The following is a 21,684-nucleotide window of genomic DNA, read 5'->3' as shown; positions in this document are numbered from 1 at the left end:
ATCTCATCGTTCCTTTTAGTGCCAAGTGTTCTATAGTACTCACCAAGTGTGACTAAGATCTTACCAAATGTCCAAATAAAACTTCTCTAGACTGATTTGGATAATCCACACTGTGATTTAAAAATCAACTGGACTGAGAGCCACATGACTCTATCATAGATGTTACTATTCACTCCGGAAATGGCGAAAATAAACTTTGCTTCATAAAATCTTAAATAATCCTATGAACCTAATAGTGCAATTCGTTTCACAAATTTAGACTCCTAAGTGCATCGATTAAATCAAAAGACATTTTCAAACAACTCTACTTTGAAAAATGAAAAACATATTATTGCACTGAAAAATTCTAAATGTTCTTCTAAGACTAATGACGCAAATCGTTTCTCAATCTCATACTCTTAAGTATCTCAAATAAATAAAACCGCATTTTTGTCACCATGGTAGGTAAGAAACTACTAAGCTAACAGACTAGAACCTACGCGATTTCTCAATTCGCAAGACATTTCCTGAGTTTTCACTACATTCCTAAAGTCCAAAGAAATTCATCCATTGAATTTTTGGCAGGCTATTACAACCATGATGTCTTGTCTCATAGGGCTACCATGATGTAAACTTAACATTTCATGCTTGACTTAAAAATATTTCATGACATACTTGCATGCTTCATGACATGATGATAGTGACATGTGACCTATATTCATAATTGATACACATAGCGACAGGGCATGGCATAGATATTTCAATTAAATAAGCATAAATAAAACATGAATATAATTGCTTAAACCTTACCACCACACATACATAACTGTACCATAAGTAAGTTAGAAGCTAACTTATAGAAATCCGTGCATAACGAAAGTGTAGTGTGGGATACAACAAGAGACATTCTAGGGTTAGAATATATCACTTAACCTCATTGCAATAGAATTTACTAACTTAGGGTTTAATTTCAAAATTTCCCTTTATCTCTTGGAAAATTGTAATTTAGCCTCTAAACTTATGAAAATTGCAAACGGACCCCAAAACTTCACAAAAACTACATACCTCATGTATTTTATTCTAAGTCCATTTATGGACTTAGAATTTTCAAAAGCTCAAACCTACTACGAGAACTCCACTAGGCCGAACCTAACATAGACTAAAAATCTTGTTTTGCTTGCTATATGGCCCTTAAACACATCATCATGCCTAATCTGAATTTAACAACTCATACTTATCAAATCCCTAGTTCTAATATCATGTCAAGATACTAAATCAAGCTTTTTTCAAATCCATAGTCTTGACATTTCAAAGAATTGCCCAAAACATCAGGATTAGGTCAAATTGAACCTAATCTTGGTGTCTTTAGCCTTTCTCTTTCACTTTAACACCAAGGACTCTAAGATTTCACAAATCTTGACTTATAATATGCATGACTAAGCAGCAAAACTCAACATGTAAAAATCGGCTTGAACAAAAACATAGAACCCGAAACTTAAACATGAATTGGCTTGAACAAAGTGACTATATCCTTGATTTTCATGTATAAGATCTTGAAATGACACATCCATATACCCCACATTTAAGTTCTAACTTGATCTTAGCACCATATTCAACATATCTTAGTAGATAACAACATCCAAGAAACCATGAACTCAAGATCATCCTAACTTAGCATAAAACATACCTCTTTGCATATTTATAGAAATTCCAACAAAGACCTTAGTCATAAAGCTTTAAAAATCCAAACTAATCCATAAATTAAGGCTTTAAGAATAATATTTTAAAAATCAAAACTATGGATTTAAGTTCCTAAGGCTAAAATGACAAACTAAACCAAACAATTCTCATGTTGAAGGGCTCGATTCTAGCACTTAGAGGATCATGAAAAACCATTTTGTTAAAACCTAATATGCTATAAATCAAACCATGAAATTGCATAAAAATCATAGCTGTACTCCATAGCATCGAAATTTATAAAGCTTTTCAATAAAAAAGCACAAACTTCCAAAGCATATCAAGAAACTCCTAACCAAGCACCATACCACCAATAACTGATCATCTAACCTTCAAAATTCTAATAAAAATTAACCAACACTCTCTCGAATACTCAAGACTCATAGCTTTATAAAAACAAAAGAGATTAGGGCTAGGAAGAGAACTTACAAAGCTAGAAACAAAGAAGTAAAACATCACCAAGCGTTTCTCTCCAAACTCTCTCTCAGTTCTCTCAAGGAAATAGGATGAAAATTTACAAAGTGTAGGAGAATGAGAGGGGGTGGCATGGGGCTATAGGCGCTAAATTGGAGTGGTTGGAATGCATGACACTTGATGAGAAGATTGCTTGTGCATGTGGGAATAAAACTGCTAGAATGGAGGGTTGGAAGTGGCCTACCGAGTGGGTGACTTTGAGTTAAGTTTGCTTGCTTGTTTGGGGCCAAACTCAAGGTACAAAGTCAGCCATGGAGTGGTCATTCAAGGGGGAGAAGCTTGTATGAGAAGATAAGGGGAACTAGAGGGTTTCTAATGGAACAATTAAGCAGAACTGAATGACATCCATTTATGGTATAAATGGGATTTCGGTTAGGATTTCAAGTCCATAAGCAATTGTTTTGGACAAATGAATGTATCATGGTGTAAGAGAGTGGATGAGGGTGTAAGATCATGTACTTGAGTTATTGGTTGCTTGTAGAAGTGTTTTAAACCAAGAGGGAAACACTTACTCAAAACCGAGTGGTATCATTTTGGGGTTTAGGGTTTTAGGGTTCAGTTACCCTAAATATTTGCAGTTTTAGTTACAGCACCAATTTTGAGTTTCATTAGGGTTGAAACCCTCTTTTTGGTTGACCAAATTGTACTTGAGTGTGGTGGAATAGTGAAATGTGTAAGAATGCATGTTGACTTGCTTGGTTTTCACTCCATTTTACCTTACACATTTTACTCCTCTTGATAAGTATAAAGCGGTTTCCAAATGGAGGGTTATGATGATGCCATGTGTCTAAAGATATTTTCTAGTGATCCTAGATTGATTTGGACATTCTAAATGGCGATTTGATGGTTGTTTGGACCAGGTGCCACATGATGGTCTCCCAATGGTCTACCATTCACTCAAAAAACTTGAAACTTTTTTTATTGTACCATAAAATCCTAAATATTCATACGAGCCTAAAGGTACAATTCATTTTGCCAAACTATACTCCTAAGTGCTTTAAATAAATAAAAAAGGCAATCTGTCTCTGTAGTGAATCATAATCCGCTTACGTTAACATACTAAAACCTAATTGATTGCTTGTGATAAGTGTGATTTTTATAGGATTTTTATTACTCTTTTAATTATGAAAAGTGTCAGTTTTCCTTTAATTCTATTGATTTTGTTTTATTTCTATATATTTTTCTTTATTTTCTTGGATTTGAAGGAATGAAAAGATTTAGTGCAAAAGGAGAGCATTTTGGTACAAAAGAAGAGATTACGTATCCAGACTGACGAGAAGCAACAAGATCTGAAGAGAGCCGAGGAGGTTTAGGTGAGGAGACTCAATGACGACTAGAATTGGCGACAAGAATTAGGCGATGAGCGAGATATTTTAATTCCTGGGCGAGAAGACTTGGCGACAAGGCTCTGGGCGGTTAGATTGAGCGAACAGTCTAACCGACCAACCTAAACGACATCATGAGAAACAACTAGCAAAGGGTTTGAAAGTAATTTTGATTTAAAAAAAAAAAAAAAAGAGAGAGAGAGAGAGAAATGAATCACAAAAGGAATCCACTAGAAGTCCAAGTTCGGAATACACTAGGAGATAGCTTGGACATGCTTGAATGTTTTAATCATAACTTTCTACTCACATATCCAATTGTTGCTATTCTAGATGGGTTGAAAGCTATCTTAAAGGGATACAATTTTGTCTTTATAAGGATTTCTAAATTTTGACTCCTGGAGCACGTACAAGGCTGCCAATATCAGTCCTAAAAGTTATGCGATTTTTTAGGCGGAAATCATGAAAACATTAGGGTTTCTTTTTTACCCTATATAAGCATATCATTAGCACGAAATTAAAGAAGAGAGTCTGAGTTTTAGAGTTCAATAGTCCAAACATTATTCTTTAAGTTTCTTTCAAGGAGGTGGATCTGGAGAATAGAGACAAGAGTCGCATGCTTCATCAACCGACTCCAACGAAGAACATTAGTTTTATTCTTTTTCTTTTCAATTTCATTATGAACTAATTTTATTTTCTAGAGTTTTGATGCTGTCTAGCATTGAACACAAAATTTATATTCTAAATTTTTTGATTTTCAATATTTTCATGATTGAGTATTTATTCATTGTTCTTAATGCTTGCAATTTTCTAACTAATTATTGTTCGATCTATTGAATCGCAATGAGACCAAGAGTTGATTTGTGATTAGAGCTCTAAGATTAAGCACCATTAGTTGAGTGAAAGTAGAGATACTTTATCACGATTAGTATGATTTTTAAGAAAAATCCAAAGAACTTAATGAGTCTCCAATTAGTTAAATTTATATAGAGATATGGAGTTATTAGTTGGAAATATTGTTGGTATTGCTCGAGAAAAAATATTGAATAGTTAAGGGATTTTTATCATCAAATTGGGATAATTGGAACTCTATAACAAGGAAGAATAAATTGTGTGGGATTTGCTAGGTGAAATCAAATACTCTAAATCTATTCTTATTATTTTTAAAAATCTAAATTTTAATTTTTTTTCTTCAATTTAATTTAGATAGTTTATTCTTTAAGTTTCGATTTTTCAAATAGTAATTAATATAGTAAATTTCAGTACTTAATAGCATAATAAATCTATGTGGGTTCGACATTCGTTTTTTTTAAAAACACTTTACAACTTGTTACAATTCTGTGCACTTACAGATATTTTCAGCACAAGTTTTTGGTGCTGTTGCCGAGGATTAGTTATTTGTTATTGATATTTATACTAGCTAGATTTTTACTACTTTGGATTTTATTTTACTTTAAATTGGTTTAAATTAGATCTCAGTTTGGTTTTTCTTTTCAGGAATCAGAAGTGCATGCCTCGATCTAAATCATTAGAGCATACGCATTTCGATCCAGAGGTTGAAAGAACCTTACGTCGGATTAATAAAGAGAAAAAGAAAGAGGTCGCTGCATCTAAATTTAATATGGCTGACCAGGAGCATAAGGTGTTAAGAGACTATGTTATGCCCTCTGTCAATGGGGCGACATCTAGTATAAGGCGGCCATCTATAGAAGCCAATAACTTCAAGATCAAGCCGACCATCATTCAAATGTTTCAACAAACTGTCCAGTTTGGGGGCTGTCACAAGAGGATCCTAATGTCCATATTGTAAATTTCTTAGAAATATGTGATACTTGTAAACACAATGGAGTGATAGATGATGGGATTCGATTGAGACTTGTTCCTTTCTCACTTAAGGAAAAAGCAAAAGATTGGTTGAACTCTTTGCCGCCCTGCATCATCACTACCTGGGAGGAGTTGGCACAAAAATGCTTAGCAAAATATTTCCCACCGGCCAAGACAATGAAGTTAAGGAATGATATTACTAGCTTTACCTAAATTGAGGGTCAATCATTATATGAGGCATGGGAGAGATACAAAGATTTATTGCGCAAGTGTCCACATCTTGACCTCATAGCCTGGCTTAAAGTATAGACATTTTACAATGGTTTGTGACCCACAAATCGATCTATGGTTGAGGCGGCTGCAGGAGGAGCATTAAAGAGTAAGACCTATGAAGCCGCATATGAACTTATAGAATAATTGGCATCCAACAACTATCAATGGCCTTCGGAGAGAGCAACGCTAAGAAAGGCGGATGGAGATTTTGAACTTGATTCTATTACCACATTGGTGGCGCAGATGACAAATATATCACAACAACTAGCTAAGATGAACATTAATGCTATTCAAACTAATGTTGTTTGTGATCATTGCGCAAGAAATCATTTAAGTGTAGATTGCCAAGTCGGGAATCCTTTTGCCCAAACGAGTTATGAAGAAGCCAATTACGTGCCCAATTTCCAACGTCAAAACAATCCTTATTCAAACAAGTTCAATCCCGGATGGAGAAATCACCCTAACTTTTCATGAAACAATAATCAAGTGCCGGCTAGACCACCTTAACAGTTTCCACAACAAGAGAAGAAACTGACACTTGAGGATATGTTTTTGCAGTACATGCAAAAGACTGATATAGTGATCCAAAACAACTCGATTTCAATCTACAATCTTGAGGCACAAATCGGTCAGCTCTCAAACATGCTTATCGAGAGAACAACAGGGACTTTACCAAGCAACATTGTGATCAATCCGAAGGAACATGTCAAAACCATAACATTGAGAAGTGGGCGGATATATGACCAATTGTAAACAGTAAATACCGAGCGAGATGCAAAAGCTGCCGAAAATGGAGAGTTTGAGATGAAGGAAGCCGAGTACGAGGTGAAAGAAGCAGAGCGGGATGCGGCCGACTAGCAAGTTGAGAAGACTAAGGAGAATAAAGGGGCTGCAAAATCCAAGAAATCTAGGGAGTTTATATCTGAAACTTATTCTCTTTCAATTTATGATCCACCAATTCCCTTTCCACATTGATTAAGAAAAAATAAGATTGATAATCAGTTCTCTAAATTTCTGAGTATATTTAAGCAACTATATATTAATATTCATCTCATTGAAGATTTAGAGAAAATGCCTAAATATAAAAAATTTTAGAAGGATATATTATCAAACAAGTGGAAGTTGAAGGAGAATGAGACTATAATGCTGACCGAGGAGAGCAGTGCAACTTTACAAAAAAAGTTGCCGCCTAAGTTGAAAGATTCAAGGAGTTGAAATTCCTATTTTGATAAAACTTTATGTGGCTTAGGGGCAAGTATTAATCTATTGCCTTCCTCTGTTTTCAGGAAATTAAGTCTTGGAGAAGCAAAGCCGACCACTATCTCTCTGCAGTTGGCAGACATATCTATTAAATACTTGAGAGGACTCATTGAGGACATACTGTTCAAAGTTGATAAGTTCATCTTCCTGACCGACTTCATTGTGCTTGATATGGAGGAGGACGAGGAGATCCCTTTGATATTGAGTTGACCTTTCCTTGCGACGGGGAGAACCTTAATTGATGTACAGCAAGGGAAACTCATTTTGAGGGTCGGCAATGAGCAGATCACTTTTGACGTATTTAGATCTATGGAATTCCCTTCCAAGATACATTCTTGTTTTCAAATAAGCGACCGAGACATGGTCATGGCCGACGAGACTTATGGAGCTAAATTTCTAAAGCTACCACTTGAGGTATGTACTCACTCTACATCTATTGAATCTGAAGATGAAGAGGTTAGGGAGTGTGAGAGATATCTGGAAGCTACACCATCCTTTCCTCCTTCAATAAAACTGAAAGTGGAAGAGTTAAACTCATCTCGGCTGACATCTCCAAGTAAGGAACCACCCAAGCTTGAACGCAAACCGCTCCCATTAAATTTAAGGTATGCTTTCTTAGTCTAGGACTCTGTCTTTCCAGTTATTATTAACAGTTCCTTGAGTGATGTAGAGGAAAATAAGTTGCTTAGAGTCTTGCGGGAACACAAAATGGCCTTGGGTTAGACCATCTCAGACATCAAAGGAATTAGTCCTTCAATTTACATGCACAAGATTTTAATGGAGGATAACTTTAAACCAATCATCCAACCCCATAGGAGACTGAACCCATCAATGCAAGAAATGGTGCATAAAGAAGTATTGAAGCTTTTAGATGCCGAGATCATTTATCCAATCTCAAATAGTGCATGTGTAAGTCTAGTGCAAGTCGTCCCAAAGAAAGGAGGGATAATCGTGACCAAGAATGACAACAATGAACTCATACCGACGAGGACAGTCACTGGATGACGAGTATGCATAGACTATCGAAAACTTAACGATGCAACTCGGAAAGACTATTTTTCCTTATCTTTTATTGATCAAATGTTAGAAAGACTTGCCGGCCATTCTTACTACTATTTTCTAGATGGATATTCCGGTTACAATCAAATAGTCATTGCACCTGAGGATCAAGAGAATACCACTTTCACCTGTCCTTATGAAACTTTTGCATATAGGCGCATGCCTTTTTGTCTTTGCAATGTGCTAGCCACTTTCCAAAGTGTGGGACCGAAACAACCCGAGGAGGAGATGGAGAGCATACTCAGACACTGCCACTCATTGGAAGCTGGCGGTCACTTTGGTGGAGCAAAAACGACAGCAAAAATTTTACAATGCAGCTTTTATTGGCCGACTATTTTTAAAGACTCTTTTAATTTTGTTAATTTATGTGATCATTGTCAAAGGGTTGGCAACATTTCTAGGAAACATGAGATGCATTTAAACAATATTTTAGTGATTGAATTATTTGATGTTTGGGGTATAGATTTCATGGGTCCTTTTCCATCCTCATATTCTAATAAATTTATTTTGGTTGCTGTAGATTATGTCTCCAAATGGGTGGAAGCAGTCGCCTTGCCAACCAATAATGTGAGGGTCGTAGTGAATTTCCTGCAGAAGAACATCTTTTCCTGATTCAGCACTCCGAGGGCCATAATCAGTGATGTGGGGAGCATTTTTGCAATCACCAATTTGAAGCACTATTACTAAGTATGGCATTACCCATCACGTGGCAACAACATACCATCCTCAAACAAGCGACCAGATCGAGGTGTCTAATCGGGAGCTGAAAAGCATACTGGAGAAGACTGTGAGTATCTCTTGGATAGACTAGGCAAGAAGGTTAGATGATGCGCTATGGGCCTATTGGACAGCATTCAAAGCACCGATCGAGATGTCGCCTTATCGGCTCGTTTATGGAAAAGCCTATCATCTACCCACGGAGCTAGAACACAGAGCCTATTGGGCTACAAGGACACTGAACTTTGATTTACAGGCAGCTGGCGAGAATAGAATATTGCAAATCAACAAGATGGATGAGTTCCGCAATGATGTTTATGAGAATGCTCGGATTTATAAAGATAAAACTAAAAGATGGCATGATAAGCATATTCTGATAAGGGAACTCGAAGTTGGGCAGAAAGTTTTATTATTTAACTCAAGACTTCGACTCTTCCGGGGAAAGTTGTGCTCTTGGTGGTCGGGACCATTTGTGGTGACTCATGCATTTCCCTATGGGGCGGTTGAAGTTCATCACGAAACAAAAGACACATTTAAAGTAAATGGATAGAGATTAAAACCCTATGTGGATGGAGACTTTAACTCGAAAAAGTGTTTCATCTATCTCACCAGTAATAAATGATGAGAGGATAATGTCTAGTTATAGACTTTAAATAAAGAGCTTTTGGGAGACAACCCAAGTTTTTATTTTATTTTATTTTGCTTAATATTATTCTTTTGCTTTCATCTTGTAGGAACAAAGAGGCGAGGAGATCTCCAAGGATTACACGGCTACACCTTCAAGGAAAATATTCAATTGGCAGAACTGGAAAAACAAACAGGGGAGCATCTCTTACATTTTCTCATTCTCTTTTTTAGTTTTTCTTCCTCTTTCCCATTGAGAACAATGTGATATTTAAGTTCGGGGGAAAGGAAATTCTTTTATTTATTTTGGAAAATATATATATATATATATAATACTAATAATAATAATAATGATAATTAAAACAATATGATTTTTTTAAGAAGAGGACGGTACCCCAATTTTATTAATTACCCTCGCTTATGGTGGTAAAACAATATGGTTTGATGAATAAAAAGCCTATGATAAGAATATGATTGAAATTGATTATAATTTTTAGTAAAAATTCTCATTACTTAAGTCTAGTTGTTAATTCTTTACTTGATATTGCTTAATTTGATATTTTCTATGTTCAATGAATGCTTATAATGATCATTAATCATTTTACATACCTAGAGAAATTTTATGTGAATTTTTTGAATTTGTATAGTCTCAACTTACTCTAGAACTTGTTTGATTACACTAGAGGCAAAATCCTAGACATAATATTACTAGGGAAATGATTAAGGCATTCTTTGGACTGATTGAGTCTTTCAAGCTTACCTGTTTATTATTGTTTTCCCTAGCCACCCCTTTGAGCTTTATTGAATTATAGTTTGGCCTTATATTTTTCTTTCTTGTAAACCTCATATTCCCTACCCTATTTGAATTTAAACATTAATTTCCTTACCTTTCAAAAGAACTAAGTTTACAAAAAGTCACAGACTCACAAGAGTATGAAAAACAAGAGAAGTAGATGGTTTGCAAGTAAAGTTAATTATAGCCATATTATCAAAATCATAAGTTTGGGGGTGTGAAAAGTGAATTCGTCTACTATATGGCCAATAAGAAAAGGCCGACGAGAGTCATCCACAAAGGCAGTTGAAAAGTTATTTTATTTCAAAAAACAAAAGTCCAACCTGTCGAATAAAGGGGTAAAGAGAGAGATACTTGAAATTACAATAAAGAGAGATATGTTGAGAGATTCACAATAATTGAGAAGAGATGTTTGTGTTAGAAGTGAGAATACTCTATTTGTCCTATTGGTGTTCAAACCTAAGTTCTCTTGCTTTGTTTGAATCCTACATTTTCTTTGTAGCCCTTACCCTAACCTTACATTACAAGCTTAATAAAGACTTATTGGTCCTTGTGATAGTTTATGTTCTACATTAGTGGTGAGTGGTTTGAAAAACAAGCTTATGGAGTGTTTAGAGATCCATTATTTATTTACTTATTTTCATAAAACTATTTGGGGAGCTAATGATGAAGTGAGAATGATAGGTATGCATGGATGTGAGGATGGATGATGCGGTGGAATTGAGTTTTGAATTAACTTTTGGACTTGATTGATCTTGAATGATTCCTTTGAATTATGGACTTTAGGAAATATTTGAGGCAATAAATTTTATGAATCAAACCAATGCTTGTTTTAATTGTTTTTCTCTTTTCCTTTGCTCGAGGGCGAGAAAAGCTCAAGTTTGAGGATATTTGATAAGTGTGATTTTTATGTGATTTTTATTACTTTTTTAATTATGAAAAGTGTCAGTTTTCCTTCAATTCTATTGATTTGATTTGATTTCTCTAATTTTTTCTTTATTTTCTTGGATTTGAAGGAATGAGAAGATTTAGTGCGAAAGGAGAGCATTTTGGTACAAAAGAAGGGACTACGGATCCAGACCGACGAAAGGCAATGAGATCTAAAGAGAGTGGAGGAGATTTAGGTGAGGAGACTCAATGAAGACCAGAATTGGTGACAAGAGTTAGGAGATGAGTGAGATATTTTACTTCTTGGGCGAGAAGACTTGACGACAAGGCTCTAGACAGTTAGATTGGGCGAAGAGTCTAACCGACCAACTTAAAAGACCAACCTAACTGACATCGTGAGAAACAACAAGCAAAGGGTTTGAAAGTAATTTTGATCAAGAAAAAAGGGAAAGAAATCACAGAAGGAATCCACTAGAAGTCCAAGTTCGGAATACACTAGGAGACAGCCTGGATATGCTTGAGTGTTTCGATCATAACTTTCTACTCACATATCCGATGGATATGATTCTAGATAGGTTGAAAATATAACTTAAAGGGCTAAAATTGTCTCCCTAATAAATATTTCTAACTTCTGACTTCTGGAGCACGTACAAGGCTACCAATATAAGTCATAAAAGTTAGACGATTTTTTAGGCGGAAATCATGAAAATATTAGGGTTTCTTTTCTACCCTATATAAATATATCATTAGCACGAAATTAAAGAAGAGAGTTTGAGTTTTAGAGTCTAATCGTCCAAATATTATTCTTTTAGTTTCTTTTGGGGAGGCGGATCTAGAGAGTAGAGGCAAGAGCTGCATGCTTCGTCAATCAACTCCAGCGAAGAACATTAGTTTTATTCATTTTCTTTTCAATTTTATTATGAACTAATTTTATTTTTTAGAGTTTTGATGTAGTCTAGCATTGAACACAAAATTTATATTCTAATTTATTTTTTTTCAATATTTTTATGATTAAGTGTTTATTCCTTGTTCTTAATGCTTGCAATTGTCTAGCTAATTATTGTTCAGTCTATTGAATCGCAATGAGACGGAGAGGTGATTTGTGATTAGAGTTCTAGGATTAAGCACCATTAGTTGAGCAAAAGTAGAGATACTTTACCGCGATTAATTTGATTTTTAAGAAAAATCTAAATAACTTAATGAATTTTCAATTAGTTAAATTCAAGTAGAGATATGGAGTCATTTGTTGGAGATATTTTTGATATTGTTTGAGAGAAAGGTAGATCGAGTGGAAGATGAGAGAACTTAAAGGTTGATCTTAGCTCGAGCGCCAGATCAAGAGGTAGTTGAGTGAACTCACGGGTTAATCTTAGCTCGAGCGCTAGATTGAGTGGAAGTCGAGCGAACTCACGGGTTGCTATGGACACTTGCTAAGTTGCATTAAATGACACCAAACGTCAGTTCAACCCAGGTTCTCTCATCTAGTGCCGTCCTCCCCTTCAGTTCTCTCTCACTCTCTCATCATCTCATTCTCCCTCCTGAGTCCCAAGTCCCCTTGTGTCAAACAGCGCTAAGAAAGCCTAGAACTCCTAGCGCCTCTACCACAGCTTCCAACTTCTCCATCGCACACTACCATTGTTCTAAGGTACGAAATCCCTCTTAATATTTTTATCTCATGTTTTCCTATTTTCATTGGAAAAAAACTGGAAAAAAAAACAAATTTTTTTAGGAAACTAAAAATATCCATAGGACCATTTGAATTGATTTAATCACATATGTTTTGCCATGCTCTTGCCTATTTTGCTTCTGGTGATGTACTTTTTTTATGGGTAGTTGGGGTTTTAGCAATTTTGACGATTTTGTGATTTGATCTTTATAGTTTTTTTATGTTTACATGTGTTTGATTATTGGTTACGACGAAGTCTATAGATACTTGTTTGTTACTAATATGTTAATTCTTAAGTTGTAATCTAATTTGTTTTGGACTTGTTAATCTAATGGGTTATGTTTTGGCTTAGTGATTTCAAACTTATCATTTGAATGGCATAAATGCTTAAGTCTAGAAAAATCTTAGATTTGGACTTGTTAAGTTATCTTGTTAAGTTAAATTTTGTATGATTATTTTTCTAGATGGACCCTACAAAAGAAACAATTCTGCGAGACTCTACCATCAATGATGCTCATGAGTTTATACAAGGTTTAGTGACATTCCTCCACTCCCACCCATTGCAAGTACTAAAACGAGTGGTAGTGGACCTAGTGGAGGTCGAGCTAGGTCAATGGTTTGAGATCACTTTAGAAAAATACCAAAATGTGATCCCACTAAACCTAGGGCTGCATGTAATTACTGTAGTGCTTCGTATGCACGTGATTGGAAGACCAACGATACAAGATTCATGAAGTACCACATTGAAAAATAGTGTAAGAAATGTCTGTTTAATAAGACAGACAAGTCCCAAACTACATTAGGTTGGAAGGTGAAGGATGGAGAACGTGGTAGTGGGGGACTTGTTTCCATAGCATTTAGTGTTGAGGTTTGCGTACAAGCCTTAGCAGAGATGTTGATTCTTGATGAGTTGCCCTTTAGGTTCGTTGAAGGGGAGGGTTTCAAAAGATTTATTCTTGTTGTTTGCCCTAAGTGGGTAGGGATTCCATCCCGTGTCACGATTGCGAAAGATTGTTTTAATGTATATTTGGGGGAAAAAAAATAAGTTGAAAACTACTCTTCAAGGGAAATGGATTTCCCTTAACATGGATACATGAACATCCTTGCAAAACCTCAATTATATGTGTAACAGACCGCTAGAAATTCATTGGTGGAATTTCTATTGATTTTAGGAATCTCGTGAAAATCCCATAAGTTTTTACGAATCGACCAATCGCATAGGTTTTAGTCTGTCAACATAGTCAGTGTTATCACTCACTATGGTGCTAGTAATATGAGTTTAATTATTTGAGGTAGTTAGAAGTGTTAGAATGCGTTATGGTCTACGCCATTAGACTCAGAGAATTATTTAAGATTTTATGGCGCAATAACTTATTTTCATAATTCCGGACGAAACGTCTGTTGAAAATTGTGAAATTATTTTTAGGGGCACTTCGGGGTTGAATTTCGTTAAACGATTTTCACTATAAGTTAATATGAATATTTAGAACTTTTTTAGTACTAAGTTTATTATGTATTTTTTTGGAGTGAATAGTAACCTCGATAAGCGCATCCATTGTAGTGTTTTCAAAATCACAGTGTGGAATGTCCAAATTAGGTTAGAGAAGTTTTATTTGGACATTTGGCAAGATTTTAGCCACACTTAGTTAATGGTATTAGACACTTGACACAAAGAAGAACCATTAGATAGATTTGTGAAGGAATCAAGGTGTGAGATCATGCCACCTAAGCAAAGTTGTGTTTCATCTGTTCAACCAAATTGTGCCAGACCAAAGAGGGTTTCAACCCTAGCAAAACCCTAAATGATTGGAATCCAATTGAAACCCCAAAAGCTTGGTTGAAACCAAAACCCTAAATGGTTTTCCCAAACCCTAAAGTTGGCCTCCAAACCCTTTTTAATCCGATTTCTAGCATTGTGTTTAATCACTTGATTAAATCACTTCCACATGCTATTAATTAATCAAATCCTTGTTATGACATCATTATTCAACCTTTTAAACCTTGGGAATTTGATTGGGCCAAGAAAAATTGATTTTGGGCTTGATAGCATCTCAAACCCTAACCAAACCCCCTTTAAACCCCAAATTGAAGCCCACTTGGTGGGGCCCACCAAGGCCCACGAAATTGGCCACCTTGGCAAAGCTTCTTGGAGAAGTTTCCTCCCCCACATGGCAGACCATCCACTGCCATTGGCTGCACCCAATAGTGCCTTGATGTGAAGGAGAAATCCACTCCATCAACCTCCATCTTTCACAGCTGCTGCAAGCAGTCTCTGCCCCTCTCTATTCTCCACTTTATGTCACATATCCACCTCCAATCAAGGGTCATTCAAGCCCATAACTTCTCCCTCCAGAAGTCTAAAGTCGTGCAAGACATACTTCTCTCCATTTTATCACTTCTTTCTCCCGTTCTTAGAGAGAAACCCAAAAGAGCTCTCTCGGGCAGATTTCTGGGACTTTTTGCGTGGCCATTTACGACCCTTTGTATGTATTTTCGCACAATGATTCCTTAACATAAGTTGTTCATCTTTGAGTCTAGTTTCCGTGGATATATTATTAGTCTCATTCCATTCTCATTTGGTCGGTCAAAAGTATTTTTAACCATGGAAAGGTCATTCTGGGCGTGAAACTGGAGAGTATGTTATGTTTTGGAAGTTTTGACCAAGCTAATGGACTTATCTTGGTCCGAAAATTTTATGGAGTGTTGTTAACATGTGTTTATGAATGTTCATTGAGGTTTTGTTGCATGAATAAAGCTTTTGATGATAGATTTGCTTAGAGTTAGAAACTTGAAAACTGGAAGTGGAAAAACAGTTTCTGTTTGGTGAAAGTTTGAATATTTCGTGGTTTAATCTTATTCCAAAGGCTTTTATATTTTTATATGATGATCCTAAGCCTCTTATATACATGTTAGGATGTTATTTCAAAGATTTTTAGTATTAGTTTTAAAGATATGATTTTCTATGCAAGAGGATTTCGGTTAGGCCTAAAATTTGATGTTTTTGAGTTAGATCCATGTTTTATTAAATTTTAGCCATGTGATTTTAAGTTTGATGGTTGGATCTTCTTTAGGACACATTTGTAAACCATGTGATGTGTTAGTTTGAAGATCACATGTCTTTAAGCCATGGATCAAGAGATTGATCATAGTTAGTTGGGAAAATCAGTTTCTGTTTTGGACTAAGTTTAAAACCAAAAACTCCAAGTGTTGTTTTGTGTTTTTTGGTGAGTTTTGTTTGATGTTTTAAAGCATGTTTGATCTTAGGATGATGTTATGAATATGTTAGAAGTAAGATTTGATTTTTTGGAATTCTTGGAGATGTTTTTATTAAGGTCAAAACTTGTGATTTAAGGTTTACTTTTTGTTAAAAAGTTTGGGTCTTTTTACAAAAAGTTTGGTATTGATAATTAGCTTTTTCTTAATGGATAGTTTTAAGGGTGTTTTTAAACTTAGGATAGGAAGATCTTTGTTACAAGATTTTGGTTTATTCATGAGTTTTGGAACTTGAAAGAATTGCAACCAAAATAAGACAAATGGCCTATGTAGGTTTCGGCCATAGTGAGTTTTTCATAGTTGTGATTGATTTTAAATTTTTCTGAGTTGAGATTTGAGTTTGGGACAAAATTTACATGAGGAATGTAAATTTTGGTAATTTTTTGGAATTAGGATATCAAATCCTTAAGTTAGGGGGTAAAATGGTCATTTGCCCACATGTAGAGGGTAAAATGGTAATTTTACTCTAAGTTGTCTCTTTTCACATTTCTAATTGTTAGTAATTAATTTCTAACTTTTAGAATAACATTTTACAGTTCCTCGTGTTTCGCGCTTTATTCTAGTAGAACGCGACGATCGAGGTAAGTTAGCTTTTAACTTACTATCAGTTTAATGTGTATGAGTGATAAGTAAGGGAACTAAATTGTATGTATGCATGTTATCATATGTGCCATGCCAAGTCATTACATATTTATCTGTTACACAGAATTTATTCTGTCATGAATTATTCATCTGTTACAAAAGATATTCTGTCACGTATTCCTATACATTGCAAGCATGTCATGTTAAGTTAAGTATGCCATCTGTTACATGTATTTCATGTCATGTAAGATTCACTGTCACATGTTACACCATGTTATGAAATGTTGTCTATTATATGGTATGCCATGTTACGAAATGTTGCGTGTTACATGTATGCCATGTTATGAAATGTATTCTGTTACATTTATGTCTTGAAGTATGTCATGTCTGTCATCTTATGTTCATGTCATGTTATGCTACGTCAGGACTTTTATCTTTTATGTCACGATCATGTTACGTCATGTTACAAAATGTCATGTATGCCAGTTAAGTTATTCATGTCAATCATGACTCTAAGCGCTAGGATGGAGTAATATCCTAGTGGAACTCCTTTGTTCACGCTGTAGTGTCTAAATAGGTGTGAAATTCCCTGGGTTGACAAAGTACAGTCAACAGGTTGCGAATATGGCCTAATTAGCTGGTCACCGGAGCACGCCAAGCACTAACGCCAATGGTGCCGCACATTACGTTACGTGTGTCCACAGCAAGTGTGGCACAAACAAATAAGTCATGGGGCCACAACAACTGTGGAGCATACACTACGTGAGACACAGCAATTGTGACACGTAGAATACGTGGGGCCACAACAACTGTGGAGTACGTATTAACGCACTCACAACTGGTATAGAAACCTGTGATGTGATGCGGTAATCGGCAGGGACACACGGCTCAAGGGGACCTGTGTAGCACCCATATGGTCACTTTAATGATTAAGTCTATTGAATAAGATTTCAAGTTCGTGTATTTCACGTTCAAGTCATGTTTCAAGTTCACGTTATGTTACGTTCAAGTTTACGTTCACGCAATCATGGTAATCCCATGAGCAAGAATATGTTTCAAGTTCATGTTATGTTATGTTTACATTTACGTTATGTTCCAAGCTCACATTTATGTTATGTCATGCTCAAGTTCATGTTCAAATTATGCATGTTCACGTTCATGTTATGTTTTAAGTCCATGTTATATTTCAAGTTCACGTTCATGCTATGTTTCAAGTCACGTTCATGTTAAGCTTCAGTTTCAGTTTAAGTTATGCCAGTTATGTTATGTTGTATGTCAAGTTATGCTATGATTACTTATGATTTGATTATGCATTCATGCTTTTACTGCCATGCATGCATCATTAACCTGTGTGGAAGTTTTCCGTTAACTTGCTGAGATTTGTAATCAAATCTCACTATAGTAGTCCCAACTACCATTCCCCCCTAATGGTAGATTTTGTTATAGGATCTGAAGGAGAACCGGGAATCGACCAACTGGAAACGGCCGACTAAGCGACGGTGCAACGTAGATGGTATTACAATAGTTACCTCAGATTACTACTTGTATTAGTGGAGTTCAATCTCCAGCACTCTTTTGATCACAACCTTATGGACTATTATTGTGATCTTAGTTGTTTAGTATGTCGTTAAGTATGGAGTATGTTTTAAGTATTTGGGATATTTTAGTTTGGTGCATAGTATTGCTAAAGAAAAAAATTATTCGCTGCGAATATTGCATAATGCTAGATGTATGTTAGGAATATTGCATCTTATATGTTATGAACGGGGGCAGGTAACCTTGTGTTACATGTCTCGACACTTCAAATGTCCATCCGATCCCAAGCGAAATTTGGGGGCGTCACAATATGTGTGTCATTGTACACTTTATTGATGATGATTGGAATCTACATACGAGGATTGTTTCTTTTTCTTTGGTTGAAAATCACAAGGGTGATACACTTGGTAAGGCCATAGAGGTGTGCTTGCATAATTGGGGGGACCAAAAATACTTGCAATTATTGTTGATAATGCAAGTTCTAATAATAGAGTAATATCTTATTTGAAAAAGAAAACCAAGCATAGGAGGGATACTGTCTTGGGACATCAATTCTTGCATGTTCAGTGTTCTACCCACATATTAAATTTAATTTTCCGTGAGGGGTTAAAAGAGTATGATGACTCTATTGCAAGGGTGAGAAGTGCTATGAAATATGTGAAATCCTCCTCTCAAAGGTGGAGTGCATTTAAGCCGTGTGTACAATTAGAAGACATTACATGCAAAGGTCACGCTTGCATGGATGTGCAAACTAGGTGAAACTCCACCTATCTTATGTTGGAGAGGGCGGAAAAATTTAGAAAAGCTTTTGAATGGTTAGCAGAAGAAGATTAAAACTTCATTGCTAGTATTGGAGATGATGATGACGACAATGATGACGATGATGATTCATGGATGAAGAGAACGTCAAGAAAGTTAGGGCCTCCCAAGAATGGTGATTGGGAGAAAGTAAAGTTGTTTGTGAGGTTTCTTCAAGTTTTTCATGATACAACTTTACGTTTCTCGAGGGATAAATATGTAACTTGCAACTCCTTTTTACGTTGTTAGTTACAATTCAAGATGCGATTGACATAAAGTGTGAAGAAGGAAGCCATGTGGTGGGATTAATGGCAGCAAATATGAGGGAAAAATCTGATAAATATTGGGGTAACATTGCAAATATGAATTTTTTGTTGTACATTGGGTTTGTTCTTGATCCTCGATACAATATGAGATATCTTGAATTTTCATTAGAATCAATGTAAATCCATGATCCAACAAAATCAATTGGTTTGAGTTGGAAGGTGAAAGATGATTTAACATGCATGTATGACGCATATGTTGAAAATGAAGAAGGGAACAATTATGTTCAACAACTGCAGCGCACAAGTCCCCCATGTGAAGATGTAAGTGCTATAGTTAGTAGACTTGAGGATGGAAGGCACAACAATTGGCCCTATTTAAGCAGCAGTTACAATTGAAAAGCTCTTTGGAAAGCAAGTCAGAGGTTGATTGATACTTAGCTGAAAGCTGTGAGGAACAAGATACAAGTTTTGACATTCTAAATTGGTGGAAGGTTAATTCAGTTAGATATCGGGTACTTTCAAAAGTTACACGCGATGTTCTTACAATACCGGTATCTACAATGGCCTCTAAATCTGCATTTAGCATGGCGGGTTGTGTGCTTGATCCTTTCTGAAGTAGTTTATCTCCAATGATGGTTAAGGGTCTCATTTGGGCATAGAATTGGCTTTGTTCTTCTTCTACTCTAATCAGCCTTTGGACTTTAATGGATGAGGTGGAGGATTTTGAGAAGTAGCTGGATATGAGTATGTAACAATTACAAATTTACTCCATTTTATATCTTTTTTTATTTATATGTTTTGTAAATTTATATAATTTGTCTTGTTTTATCTTTTACGTATAGAACTTGTTGGGGAGGTTGAAAATTCTATGGAGGCATCGAATACAATGCCTACACCCAATGCAAATGAATGAGGTGAGAAGAATATACTTTTATGCTACTATACTAGTTATTTTTGTTATTAAACTAAGACATTTAATATTTATTTGCTTTATTTCTGCAATAAAGTTGTGAAGACTTGGAGTTTTAGATTTTGAGACTAAAGACTTGGAGTTGGAATTTTTTTTATTACTATTCAGTAATTTATAATTTGTAATTTGCAATTTCGACTTAGATGCATGGATTATGATTTGTAAATTTTATTGTGTATTTTCTTTACTTTTTTTTTGGTTTTGTAACCTTTTTTTTCTTTCATTCGGAATTTGGATGATTAGGGATTTTTAGTTTTATTAGTATTTTTTCATTTTTTTCTATATTTTGTTGTATGTTAATAATAAATTAAGTTGAGAATATTCTCAAAATCAGGACTTGGGCCAAAACTTGACTATTAAAGTCAGTTGGGCCGAAACTGGAAAAGTTGCCCATTGGGGTAAGGGTCAGACCGATCGGATTAGACCGATTGGCAACCGTCCAGTCCAGTCCATAGGCCACTTCAGTCTGATCCAAGGTGGGAAAACTATGGACCGAACCCCTTCGGTCTGGTTCACAAAATCCCCTATGGATCGATCAGGCCGAACTGAATTCACCCCGAGACATTACAGTATTTATGTTTTTATGATTTTTTGTGAAATTAAGATTAGGCCTTGTTTGGGAAGTGAGATGAGTTGAGAACATCTCATCCTAAAATTTCTCATAATCTCCTTCTGAAACATCTCTTAAACAAGAAAGACTTTCAATTTCAAGTCTTCAACTTTTAAATCTAATCATTACAACTTTCTCAAACTTTCAAACAAAACATAAAGATACAATACAATTTTTTCAAATTTCAAAATAAAAATATTATTAAAAGATTATATTCAAACATTTTTTTTAACTTTATAATATTTTTATTCAACTTTTTGTCTCTCATTTCCCAAACCTAATAAAACATCTTAACTCAAACCATTTCACTACTATTGACAGAATTCTCATCTCATCTCATCTCATCCCATTACCCAAACATGCAAATTTGTCTCTTGTTATTTTACATAAATGTGTCATACATTAGAAAATTTGGCCCCCTCTTAGAAATTTTATTGTTCTGCCACTATTCATGAGTGAGGTTCAGGTGGACTGATCATGTGTTTCTCAAGTTGAGTGTCAATCTTAAGCTAGGTGTATGATCTAGGGCTTAATGTACTTGGAGTGTTTTAGGTTCTGGTAAAGAAGAGTTATAATGGGTGTACTAGAATTCATTATTTTATGTGGATGATCCTAGGTTAAAAAAAGAATTTATTGATGATGCTTTTGATGTCATACGATAGACTTGCATGAACGAATAAAAGAAACTGAAACCCAAATAATTTGGCTTAGGGTCATCATGTTTAGAATTAGGGTTGTTGATGTTTGGAGGAGTTAGACACACGTCTCATCCTTAGGTTTAGTTGCATGCTGCATACGTTATTAATATCAAGAGATGCTTATACAACTACATGAATTATTATAGGTTCCATTTGAGGACTTTGTGACTCATACTTTAGTTTTGAGCAAATTCTAATCTTCATTCACCAACTTAACAAAATTGGAATTTGTGATGTCTTGCCTCTTTTGTTTTCTCTCTCGGTGCTTCTTAGCTTTCTTTCCAATTGGTCTCTCCAAATCTACATGCAATGGTGTGGCGTCCCATCCCTTAATA

The 21,684-nt window shown here is 35.4% G+C and overlaps 1 protein-coding gene and 1 non-coding gene across 2 annotated transcripts; one reads left to right on the top strand and one right to left on the bottom strand.

Annotated features, from left to right (window-relative positions):
- Positions 1-5,516: 5,516 nt before the first annotated feature.
- Positions 5,517-5,623, bottom strand: LOC118347801. The gene has a single exon (XR_004800948.1). It is a non-coding gene; the product is annotated as a small nucleolar RNA R71 (small nucleolar RNA).
- Positions 5,624-7,229: 1,606 nt separating this feature from the next.
- LOC118347664 lies at positions 7,230-9,195 on the top strand. Its single transcript, XM_035687679.1, has 2 exons — positions 7,230-7,283; positions 8,740-9,195. The coding sequence occupies exons 1-2, from the start codon at positions 7,230-7,232 to the stop codon at positions 9,193-9,195; spliced, it is 510 nt and encodes a 169-aa protein (XP_035543572.1).
- The last annotated feature ends 12,489 nt before the right edge of the window (positions 9,196-21,684 follow it).

Source organism: Juglans regia, chromosome 2, assembly GCF_001411555.2.
Source record: "Juglans regia cultivar Chandler chromosome 2, Walnut 2.0, whole genome shotgun sequence".
Taxonomy (NCBI): Eukaryota; Viridiplantae; Streptophyta; class Magnoliopsida; order Fagales; family Juglandaceae; genus Juglans; species Juglans regia.
This window is presented reverse-complemented; position numbering and strand designations above follow the sequence as displayed.